General features: G+C 42.1%; 1 protein-coding gene across 1 annotated transcript in view; it reads right to left on the bottom strand.

The window, feature by feature from the left end:
- Positions 1–12724, bottom strand: part of dnah6 (dynein, axonemal, heavy chain 6) — a 276461-nt gene that overhangs the window by 136076 nt on the left and 127661 nt on the right. Inside the window, 1 exon segment of the mRNA XM_060916664.1 lies at positions 10225–10396. Coding sequence (XP_060772647.1) covers positions 10225–10396 — 172 coding nt within the window.

The following is a 12724-nucleotide window of genomic DNA, read 5'->3' as shown; positions in this document are numbered from 1 at the left end:
TTCTGAAACAGAGGTGGACAAAGTACCCAACTTCATTACTGAAGTCAAAGTACAGATCCCACCGGTCAAATGTTACTCCGATACAAGTGAAAGTTGTCCAGTCAAATTTTTACTTAAGTTAAAGCACTGAAGTACTTGCTTTTAAAAATACTTAAGTATTAAAAGTACATTTTCTGTCAACACATCGTTGTATTATTGCCACAACGCTTACAAAACCTAACGCCGTTACCAAAGACGGAAATGTGAATTCACAAAATGAACGCATGCTGTGCCATCATGGTGGTTTAACGTTAAGCTAGCTAGTCAGTGAAAATCCACCTGACATGCTAGGAAACTCTTTTTAAACTCGAAATCATACTGAGTAGCTAACGCTACTAGAAAAGAAAGATTTCTACATTCTGTCTATTTGGCAAGATTATGCTAAAACATATTTCTGAAAGGACTTCAGATAAGTTAACGTTATTCATGTTAGCGTAACTCCGTTTTTACATGCTAACTAACAGTGTCCCAGGTTAACTAGCTATGTGTTAACTTTAGCCGTGGACAAGGCTACGGCAACTTGGCGGGCAAATCCATAGAAAGTCATGTGACTAACCAGACTGCAACGCTATTGCAACGTTATCGCTAGCTCTAAAAGCACAGACAACTTCACTGCAAGCTTTCTCTTGGAATAAAACGTTTACAGACCTCAAGATGCTTCCGCAGGTCGGACGATGAGTTTTTGTAGGCTGCGATGTGGTTCGTTTTCGGCAAACAAAGCAAACATTTAAAACGAAACGAATCTTTAATCCTTTCAGAAAACTGAAACATGGGTTCATGGGCCATGAGTGTGTGCGTTCGCAAGAAGAACCGCCTCCTTCCATTCTGACATCAACTGATCGTGTTCAAATAATGCTGCGGAGAAATCAGTGAACTTGATTTTATACAGTCAATGCATACATGTCAACCTTTGGTCAATCAAACCTGTATAACCAACCTCCAAAATCTGTATTTCCCTTATAAAATCCGTATAAGATGCAAATTAAAATAATTTACCTAAAATGTGAATGATAATTAACAATGATATATCCCAGTTACTTTTTATTCAATATTAATAACAATAAACCTTCAGAATGAATACAAAGCTCCAATGTTTGACAAAAACAAAGTGTCACTCTAATGTTCTGAATTGTACTCCATGACAGCTTTTTTAGCAGTCTGCACCAATACCTCACGAGGCTGCATGTCACAGCAAGTGTCTGTGTTGATCTTGCCGGAGTGCCCATTCAGAATCTTTTCAGTCGCTAGTGAAAGTCGCTCAGGTGGAAATACGCGTTTCAAACAAAATGTTACTTCCCGGCTGGCGGGATTCTCACAATGCGGTGTGCGCATGATCAAAAGTGGAACGAAGTCTCGCTACCACAAGATAACGCGCGGTTTCATAAGACTCTTTACTGGCTGTCTGTGCTTTGTGTGGTGTACAGTACGTTTGTAAATGTTATGCGCTCTTTTATCATCGTGGGAATTGATTATAGCTCTAAATAAATATTGAAGTTTTTTTAAAGAATCCGTATAACTTTATTTGTACGCCCGTATACTACGTTTATTGAATCAAATCCGTATAAAATACGGACATTCCGTATAGGTTGACATGTATGTCTATGGACGTAACGTGACCCTAGTGATTACTGATACTGTCTCGGTGTCACCTGTGAAAAAAACAATCATGTTTTAGAAAAGAAAAGAAAAAACATCCACTTTCAAAGCTCCTTCATAGTAACGAGGACCTTGAGAGAAATGTAGTGGCGTAAAAAGTACAATATTTGCCTTTCAAATGTAGTGAAGTTAAAGTCATAAGTTTCCAAAAAAAAAAAAAATACTCAAGTAAAGTACGGATACTCAGAAAGTGTACTTAAGTACAGTACTCAAGTAAATGTACTTCATTACTGTCCACCTCTGTTCTGAAATGCACTTAACACGCTAATCAATGCCTACAGTGGAGGAAATAATTATTTGATCCCTTGCTGATTTTGTAAGTTTGTCCACTGACAAAGAAATGAACAGTCTATAATTTTAATGGTAGGTTTATTTTAACTGTGAGAGACAAAACATCAAAAAGAAAATCCAGAAAATAACTTCATATAAAAGATGTAAACTGATTTGCATTTCTTTGAGTGAAATAAGTATTTGAACCCTCTAGCAAACAAGACTTAGTATTTGGTGGCAAAACCCTTGTTGGCAACCACAGCAGTCAAACGTTTCTTGTAGTTGATGACCAGGTTTGCGCACATATCAGGAGGAATTCTGGTCCACTCCTCTTTGCAGATCATCTCTAGATCATTAAGGTTTTGAGGCTGTCGCTTCGCAACTCGGAGCTTCAGATCCCTCCATAGGTTTTCTATGGGATTAAGGTCCGGAGACTGGCTAGGCCACTCCATGACCTTAATGTGCTTCTTCTTGAGCCACTCCTTTGTTGCCTTGGCTGTATGTTTTGGGTCATTGTCGTGCTAGAAGACCCATCCACGACCCATTTTCAGTGTCCTGGCAGAGGGAAGGAGGTTGTCACTCAGGATTTTACGGTACATGGCCGCGTCCATTCTTCCGTTGATGTGGTGAAGTAGTCCTGTGCCCTTAGCAGAGAAACACCCCCAAAGCATTATGTTTCCACCTCCATGCTTGACAGTGGGGATGGTGTTCTTCGGGTCATAGTCAGCATTTTATTTCCTCCAAACAGGGCGAGTTGAGTTCATGCCAAAGAGCTCGATTTTGGTCTCATCTGACCACAGCACCTTCTCCCAATCACTCTCAAAATCATTCAGGTGTTCACTGGCAAGCTTCAGACGGGCCTGCACATGTGCCTTCTTGAGTAGGGGGACCTTGCGGGCACTGCAGGATTTTAATCCATTATGGCGTAATGTGTTACCAATGGTTTTCTTGGTGACTGTGGTCCCAGCTGCCTTAAGATCATTCACAAGCTCCTCCCGTGTAGTTCTAGGCTGATCACCTTTCTCATGATCCTTGATACCCCACGAGGTGAGATCTTGCGTGAAGCCCCAGACCAGGGTCGATTGATGGTCATTTTGTATTTCTTCCATTTTCGAACTATTGCACCAACAGTTGTCTCCTCCTCACCCAGCTTCTTGCTTATGGTTTTGTAGCCCAGTCCAGCCTTGTGCAGCACTACAATCTTGTCCCTGACATCCTTAGACAGCTCTTTGGTCTTGCCCATGTTGGAGAGGTTAGAGTCTGATTGATTGAGTCTGTGGACAGGTGTCTTTTATACAGGTGTCAGTTTAAGACAGCTGTCTTTAATGCAGGTAACGAGTTGATTAGGAGTGTCTAACTGGTCTGTGGGAGCCAGAACTCTTAATGGTTGGTAGGGGATCAAATACTTATTTCACTCAACGAAATGCAAATCAATTTATATTTTTTATAAAATGTGATTTTCTGGGGCGGCACGGTGGTGTAGTGGTTAGCGCTGTCGCCTCACAGCAAGAAGGTCCGGGTTCGAGCCCCGTGGCCGGCGAGGGCCTTTCTGTGCGGAGTTTGCATGTTCTCCCCGTGTCCGCGTGGGTTTCCTCCGGGTGCTCCGGTTTCCCCCACAGTCCAAAGACATGCAGGTTAGGTTAACTGGTGACTCTAAATTGAGCGTAGGTGTGAATGTGAGTGTGAATGGTTGTCTGTGTCTATGTGTCAGCCCTGTGATGACCTGGCGACTTGTCCAGGGTGTACCCCGCCTTTCGCCCGTAGTCAGCTGGGATAGGCTCCAGCTTGCCTGCGACCCCGTAGAAGGATAAAGCGGCTAGAGATAAGGAGATGAGATGTGATTTTCTGGATTTTCTTTTTGATATTCTATCTCTCACTGTTAAAATAAACCTACCCTTAAAATTACAGACTGTTCATATCTTTGCCAGTGGGCAAACTTACAAAATCAGCAAGGGATCAAATAATTATTTCCTCCACTGTATAACACGTCTGCAAGACACCGAAATAACTCCTCCTTCTCCATTTATTAACGCACCTTTGACTTGAAGGAATTATTGAGTAAATTATTGCAGCATGCAGTGCTTATACAGTAGGATACTTGCTATCCCATAAACCGGATAGCTAGCGCTGTCTTTCCACGCTGCTTAGCGATGTGCTATTTGTGAACAAGTCGGTTCTTTTTGGTGAACGTTGTGAGCCGACTCCCATACGAGAGCCTTTTTATTCTTTTGCTACGCATCTGCACTAAACCTTCTTTAAAACTTTAAAAGTAAAAGTTTAAAAACTTTCCTTAGCTGGAATTTTAAATGATCTGAATACTGCCTCGCGAAATACAATCGAATTTTCAGCAAAGGCAACAAGCAACAAAATATGAACGAATGTGCATTTGTGAAAACACATGCCACGGAGTGTTGTTGTTTAAAAATGTATTCGAACAAAAAACAATGCAGAATAATGTCATTTTGTCAATGAGAAAGAAAAGTGTGATTTCATTAAACAATAAATGTGATGGGTAAGCAAGTACGAACAATTACTGGTCAAAATATCACAAATATATGTCTGGTTTTGGAGAGAAATGGAGTTGCTGGGGAGTCAAAATTATACACACAGGGTCAAAAATTTACATACGCTCAATTAGATTATTAATTCAGATGTGCTGAAACTTCCAAAATGTCTCTCATCTTGCCAAGGCCCAGGTCTCTTAACTTCCTGTTAGTGATTATGATTGACTACAGCTGGTAGCTTCTCTGTGCCTTCATAAAAAGGGTTTGTTTACAGCATTCATTGGACTGACCAACACACAGTAAAATGGGAAAGTCCAAGGAGCTCAGTGCGGATCTGAGAAAGAGGATCGCAGATATACACACAACTCCAGAATGTCTCTTGGAGCCATTTCTAAACAACTGCAAATTCCAAGATCAGTTCAAACAATTGTATCCAAGTTATTGTGTGGTGTCGTCACTTTGTCAAGCCACTTTGCTTCAAGAAAACCCAAACTGTCACCCTCAGCTGAAAGGAAATTGGTTTGGATGGTCAGGAACAACCTGGGAAACACCATGGCACAGCCCTGCCATGAACTGGAAGCTGATGGATCACTGTCTACAGTTCAGTTCACCACGGACTAAGAGGCTGCTATCCAAGAAATAACCCCCTGCTCCAAAATTGACCCCTTCAAAGTTAACTAAAGTTTGAAGCTGACCACACGGACAAAGAAAAAGCCTTCTGGAGGATAGCTGTATGGTCAGATGAGACAAAGATTGAGTTGTTTGGCCACAACGACCACCATGTACAGAGGGACACTGTACCAGCTGGTGGTGGTGGTAGGATCATCATGCTCTGGGGCTGTTTTGCTGCCAGTGGAACTGGTCCATTGCACAAAGTGGATGGAATAATGAAGGAGGAGGACTACCTCAGAATTATTCAGCATAAACCATCAGAAACTTGAACGCGGCTTGGGAGTTACAACAGGACAGAGAACCCAAACACGCATCAGAGCTGGTTGGGGAGGATAAAGCAGGCCAACATTAAGCTGAAAACAAGTCCTGACTTCAACCCTATTGAAAATATATGGACCGGGCTTATAAGGCGAGTCTATGCCAAGAAAAAAAAAATTTAAATGAACTCTATCATTTCTACCATGAAGAGTCATGAAATATCCAACCAGAATTCTGCCAGAAGCTTGTTCATGGTAAACAAAAATGTTTGGTCAAGATGAATCTTGCAAAAAGACATTTTACCCAAATATTAGTTGTGCTGTATGTATAATTTTGACCCAGTGTTGATTTCAGAAAGCCCAAAGAAAATTAAATCTTGTGCACCAAATTCTAGGTTTTTTTTAAAGCTGTATGCTGTACAATCATTCCATATGAGGATTTTTTATGTGGTGTTATATGTTGCAACCATATAAAACCATATTTGTATAGGGCTAGACAAATATGTCAGTATATGAAATTGTTCCAAATTCTAATAGATTTTATATATATACAGTGGTGCTTAAAAGTTTGTGAACCCTTTAGAATTTTCTATATTTCTGCATAAATATGACCTAAAACATCATCAGATTTTCACACAAGTCCTAAAAGTAGATAAAGAGAACCCAGTTAAACAAATGAGACAAAAATATTATACTTGGTCATTTATTTATTGAGCAAAATGATCCAATATTACATATCTGTGAGTGGCAAAAGTATGTGAACCTCTAGGATTAGCAGTTAATTTGAAGGTGAAATTAGAGTCAGGTGTTTTCAGTCAATGGGATGACAATCAGGTGTGAGTGGGCACCCTGTTTTATTTAAAGAACAGGGATCTATCAAAGTCTGATCTTCACAACACATGTTTGTGGAAGTGTATCATGGCACGAACAAAGGAGATTTCTGAGGACCTCAGAAAAAGTGTTGTTGATGCTCATCAGCCTGGAAAAGGTCACAAAACCATCTCTAAAGAGTTTGGACTCCACCAATCCACAGTCAGACAGATTGTGTACAAATGGAGGGAATTCAAGACCATTGTTATCCTCCCCAGGAGTGGTCGACCAACAAAGATCACTCCAAGAGCAAGGCATGTAATAGTCGGCGAGGTCACAAAGGACCCCAGGGGAACTTCTAAGCAACTGAAGGCCTCTCTCACATTGGCTAATGTTAATGTTCATGAGTCCACCATCAGGAGAACACTGAACAACAATGATGCTGTTGGCAGGGTTACAAGGAGAAAGCCACTGCTCTCCAAAAAGAACATTGCTGCTCGTCTGCAGTTTGCTAAAGATCACATAGACAAGCCAGAAGGCTATTGGAAAAATGTTTTGTGGATGGATAAGACCAAAATAGAACTTTATGGTTTAAATGAGAAGCGTTATGTTTGGAGAAAGGAAAACACTGCATTCCAGCAAAAGAACCTTATCCTATCTGTGAAACATGGTGGTGGTAGTATCATGGTTTGGGCTTGTTTTGCTGCATCTGGGCCAGGACGGCTTGCCATCATTGATGGAACAATGAATTCTGAATTATACCAGCGAATTCTAAAGGAAAATGTCAGGACATCTGTCCATGAACTGAATCTCAAGAGAAGGTGGGTCATGTAGCAAGACAGTGACCCACAGCACACAAGTCGTTCTACCAAAGAACAGTTAAAGAAGAATAAAGTTAATGTTTTAGAATGGCCAAGTCAATGTCCTGACCTTAATCCAATGGAAATGTTGTGGAAGTACCTGAAGCGAGCAGTTCATGTGAGGAAACCCACCAACATCCCTGAGTTGAAGTTGTTCTGTATGGAGGAATGGGCTAAAATTCCTCCAAGCCGGTGTGCAGGACTGATCAAAAGTTACCGGAAACAATTAGTTGCAGTTACTGCTGCACAAGGGGGTCACACCAGATACTGAAAGCAAAGGTTCACATACTTTTGCCACTCACAGATATGTAATATTGGATCATTTTCCTCAATAAATAAATGACCAAGTATAATATTTTTGTCTCATTTGTTTAACTGGGTTCTCTTTATCTACTCTTAGGACTTGTGTGAAAATCTGATGTTGTTTTAGGTCATATTTATGCAGAAATATAGAGAATTCTAAAGGGTTCACAAACTTTCAAGCACCACTGTGTATACACACACACACACACACACACACACATACATATATATATATATATATATATATATATATATATATATATATATATGGGGTGGCACGGTGGTGTAGTGGTTAGCGCTGTCGCCTCACAGCAAGAAGGTCCGGGTTCGAGCCCCATGGCCGGCGATGGCCTTTCTGTGTGGAGTTTGCATGTTCTCCCCGTGTCCGCGTGGGTTTCCTCCGGGTGCTCCGGTTTCCCCCACAGTCCAAAGACATGCAGGTTAGGTTAACTGGTGACTCTAAATTGAGCGTAGGTGTGAATGTGAGTGTGAATGGTTGTCTGTGTCTATGACTCAGCCCTGTGATGACCTGGCGACTTGTCCAGGGTGTACCCCGCCTTTCGCCCGTAGTCAGCTGGGATAGGCTCCAGCTTGCCTGCGACCCTGTAGAACAGGATAAAGCGGCTAGAGATAATGAGATGAGATGATATATATATATATATATATATATATATATATATATATTTGGGTCCGTCTCAGAAACTGGGTACTGTGGGGGTGCCCCACTAAATATACTCACAGTCGATAAACTATACGGTTTTGAATGGTGATGTTGGTTTTAATTTGAAATAAAATGATGAAAGAAATAGTACAGATAAAACTAAATCTTTGATGTGAATACTCTATTCAGAATTTGGCAAAAATTCTGCAAATTTGTGGAAAAATGGCGGCTTGATCTGGGACATGATAAATGGTCGACTCCATCGCATTCCCTTAAAAAGGTTGTAGTCCACTGAAAAGTCTACAGTTATCACTAATTGTATTTTAAGTTGTAACTTTATAAATCTAAGGATTGGTGCGCTCACAGAATAATCATAACCGTAATAAAACATCATGCAAAATATTTGATCGCCGTTGTAACTCCATTTTCCGCAAACCCAAAACCAATACGATCGTGTGTTTTGATCTAAACGGAAAGCCTCAGGGTCAAGGTCACGACCTCACCAAAAGTAGCAACTTAAAATCACTACGCCATATAAACATTTAGTTATAAATCTGCGATTTTGTTTTTTAAAATGAAAGCTGAAAGTTAGGTATAGAATGTTTCTTACAGAATATGTTACGATGGTAGCTGGTCTTGTATGAATTTCTGAGCTATAAAATGAGTTGTGGTCTATTTTTTACCGTAGCGTGTTATTTGTGTGCGGGGAAGGACACACATTAACAATCTGCATGTGTAGAATGGAATTTTCCACTCCGACAGTTAGAAGTTGATCGTGCTTCCGTTTACGGTCTTTCTGTTACGTGGGTGATCTGTTCGGATGTCATCACTGAAAAGGCGAGTTTTGACAGTTTTATTTTGTTTTAGTCTTGCAGTATAAGGCAATAGAATGTTTCTTTTTCATCTTACTTTCATATTTCGTAGTGTTTGCGTATTTTTGGCCAATATTTTGCAACCATGGTCAATTTAGATCCAACTTTTGATAGAATCTCCGGTCAGTCATTTTGCCCCGCCCCCGCCTCGCGCTCCGTCCGGTGCGGTAGTGATGTCCCGTTGCTCGCGCGCCGCAGCAGAGACCCGTGCGACCTTCAGCCGGTACAGTCGCTGTTCTTTTACCACCGCCGTTATTCTCATCTTTCCGGTGTGTTCTTGATTTTTCCATCGTGTCCTATTTCACCATATCAAATACCCAAAATGTATCATATTATTCATATTTAAGTGAATAATCAATTCAGTCATCATAACTTGGCATTTTTAACCCAAGCAATCAAAAAGAGGAAATGTATTCAATATTTTCACTCCTCTGTGAAGGAGGGGCTTTAATTCTTCATGATGGAGTTATTTTATATGGAAATCAATTTTACAAAAGCATTTGAATTGTAATCAAAAAAATTTCCACAGTGGAGGCCAGATAAAGCAAGATGCTATCTTTACTCTTATTAAACACGACAAAAGAAACATTGAGTGTTGGGTTAATGCAAAAAAAAAAAAGTAAAATTAGAAAATTTATTTTTTGACCATAATGTTCCAAATGAGAGACCGGTTTCTGAGACGGACCCATTTACCTCTTATGTACATGTATTACATTTGCGTATGGGTAAGGTGGCATTTACGCCAGGACCAAGCATGCCTATTTAGGATATCTATCTTCTGAAGCTATCTCGTACTTTAAGATTATTTGGATCATGATCTTAAAGTCTAGCAGGTGTGACCCTGCAAAACAACACTTACATTCTTGACCACAAAGAATAAATGAATGTCGCAGTTCTTAAATCATCCATGATCTAACACGTTAATCTTTATGTGTGTGTGTGGAATGATGGGAGACACGAGGGATGAGATTGTGCAGGAAACAAGCACGTCGCAGTCACATGACGGCTACTTAATTTAATCATAACCGGAAATCCTCTGACGTAACTTTGCCGTCGTTGGAGGATTTTATGAGTTGCGCAAATCAAGAAAAATATACAATTAGATGTATTTTATTTTATTTTTGGGGGGAGGGATCTGTTAATATTCCTACGCCCCTTTGTGTGTCTGACATATTCAGCTTGTTTAAGGTTTATGTGCATCATTGTGTACAAGCCATAACTACTGTACATTTTCTTCACGAAATATACAAGTCGTGATTGTGTGCGCGCGTGTGTGTGTGTGTGTGTGTGTGTGTGTGTGTGTGTGTGTGTGTATCTCACCCTGCACACACTTGGACAGATCTCGGAGGTTGAACACGTAGTGGGATTTGGCTGGAGTAGGAAGCAAATCCACGCTCATGCGGTGGTAAATCTCCACTGCGGCATCCACTATGCTGTCTCCAGCGTTTTTCACTGCCACTGGGAAATCAGTGAGGAAGCCACAAAGGATCGCCTGCAAGAACGGAGTCAACACACACCCCAGATGGATTACAAAGCACACGTACTGTATACCTGATATAAAAATGGTCAGTGAGTGTACGTGTGTTAAAAAGGCACTGAACCCCATCAGTACAGCCCGAGTCTGCGTGTGTTTTTGACTATAGAGCGCGGGGAGTTCGCTTGTGGACTCGTCCTTGATTTAAGCAAAGCGTTTGACACACTTAATCATCAGATACTATGAAGCACGTTAGGACATTACGGTATCCGAGGTGTAGCGCTCGAATGGTTTCAGTCATATTTAACTAATCGAAAAAAGTTCACGACACTGGGGAACAGCGTCTCATTAGGAAGTACCCTAAGTTGCGGGGTGCCTCAGGGTTCAGTCTTAGGACCGTTACTCTTTCTTCTTTCTATTAAAGGTGGCATTCCACCAAAAACGTTTAATACTGGCTCTTTTTGAAATACCATAGTTCACGCCGAGTTGCATATGCATGCTGCATGTGAAAATGTAATTCTACTCCCATTCCCTGTATTAGCTTATGAAAGAAAATAGTCGGAAAAACGAGCGAATCAGAAAAAGCCCTACGAACTTACGTCACTTCGAAAATTAGTATTCATGGCCTCGCCCACCTTGGCTTGCGACCGCCCACGGGAAGGAAGTTTGGATTTCAGCGCGAGGAGAGACAGCAGAGCCCATCTCGTCAGTAGCTAACGAAGAGGACCTAACAGCAAGTTGAAAACATGGCTGAACATGTTCGTGCCTGTGTTATTTGTGGCAATAACACATCAACGTTGCATTTCTTGCCCAAGATAGAAGAGCTGAAGAAGAAATGGTTGGAATTTATCTTTGGAACACCACCAGCGAAGTATAATGCAACGTTAGTCCTGTGTTCTGATCATTTTAACCACAGTGACTTTTCAAACTTCGGTGCCTTCAGTAGTGGTTTTGCTTCGAGGTTGTTTTTAATCCCTGGATCTGTACCGTCAAGACGATCGACCACCAGCTCACAAGCTGTAAGTAAAACATGAACTTTTTGTTCGAAGGTCTTTGTTACAAAATAGCATGTTCATATTCTCCACGTTAGCATGCATGACATGGTCACAACCTAGGCAGGGATGAGAGTTTTCCGCTTTTTCTGAGTAAAAAACGACCTTTTTATATTATGCCAAATCCGTTGAGAATTTTTTTTAATTTCGGGGGGGGACGGTGGTGTAGTGGTTAGCACTGTCGCCTCACAGCAAAAAGGTCCGGGTTCGAGCCCCATGGCTGGCGAGGGCCTTTCTGTGCGGAGTTTGCATGTTCTCCCCGTGTCCGCGTGGGTTTCCTCCGGGCGCTCCGGTTTCCCCCACAGTCCAAAGACATGCAGGTTAGGTTAACTGGTGACTCTAAATTGACCGTAGGTGTGAATGTGAGTGTGAATGGTTGTCTGTGTCTAATGGCCCTTTTCCACTACCCTTTTTCAGCTCACTTCAGCCCGACACGGCTCGCGTTTCGACTACCTCAGAGCAGCACGACTCAGCTCGCTTCAGCCCTACTCAGCACCCAAAACTCGCACGGTTTTGGAGTGGGGCTGAAGCGAGCCAAACCAAGCCGAGTGGGGCTAGGGGCGTGAGGAGACACTCCCCTGTGCACTGATTGGTGAGGAGGAGTGTCCTCACATGCCCACACACGCCCCGTGAGCACGCTGGGATCTGTAAACACCGTAAACCCGGAAGAAGAATTACGAATTAGGAGAATTTCTGAAGCCTTATGCGCCTCGCCTCATCTATACGCTCTTGCCAGTATCTGTTGGTGTTGTCGGTGACAACAAGCCACAGCACCAAGACCAGCAACACTAACGACTCCATGTCCTCCATGTTTATTGTTTACTATCCGGGTTGTGAGACTACCGCTTAAAAGGTCACTGATGTCACTGTTTGCGCCGCCTAACGACATCACGTGACGTCCACCCACTTTCGCTAACTCCACCCAATGTGTCCACCCACTTCCAGCCAGCACGGTTCAGCGCGGTTGTAGTCGAAATGCAACTCCAACAGCCCCACTCAGCTCGACTCAGCCCAACTCAGCACGGCATGGCTCAGCCCGACTCAGCTGCGTTGATAGTGGAAAAGCGGCATACGTGTCAGCCCTATGATGACCTGGCGACTTGTCCAGGGTGTACCCCGCCTCTCGCCCGTAGTCAGCTGGGATAGGCTCCAGCTTGCCTGTGATCCTGTAGAACAGGATAAAGCGGCTACAGACAATGAGATGAGATGAGATGAATTTCGGGGGGGTTGGGGTATGTTCCTTCATGCTGTTCAAACTTAACTCCAACGATGTTTACACATTATTTGTAAGTCG

Source organism: Neoarius graeffei, chromosome 3 (genome assembly GCF_027579695.1).
Source record: "Neoarius graeffei isolate fNeoGra1 chromosome 3, fNeoGra1.pri, whole genome shotgun sequence".
Classification (NCBI taxonomy): domain Eukaryota; kingdom Metazoa; phylum Chordata; class Actinopteri; order Siluriformes; family Ariidae; genus Neoarius; species Neoarius graeffei.
Note: the sequence above shows the minus strand (reverse complement) of the source record. Positions and strands in the feature narration are given on the sequence as shown.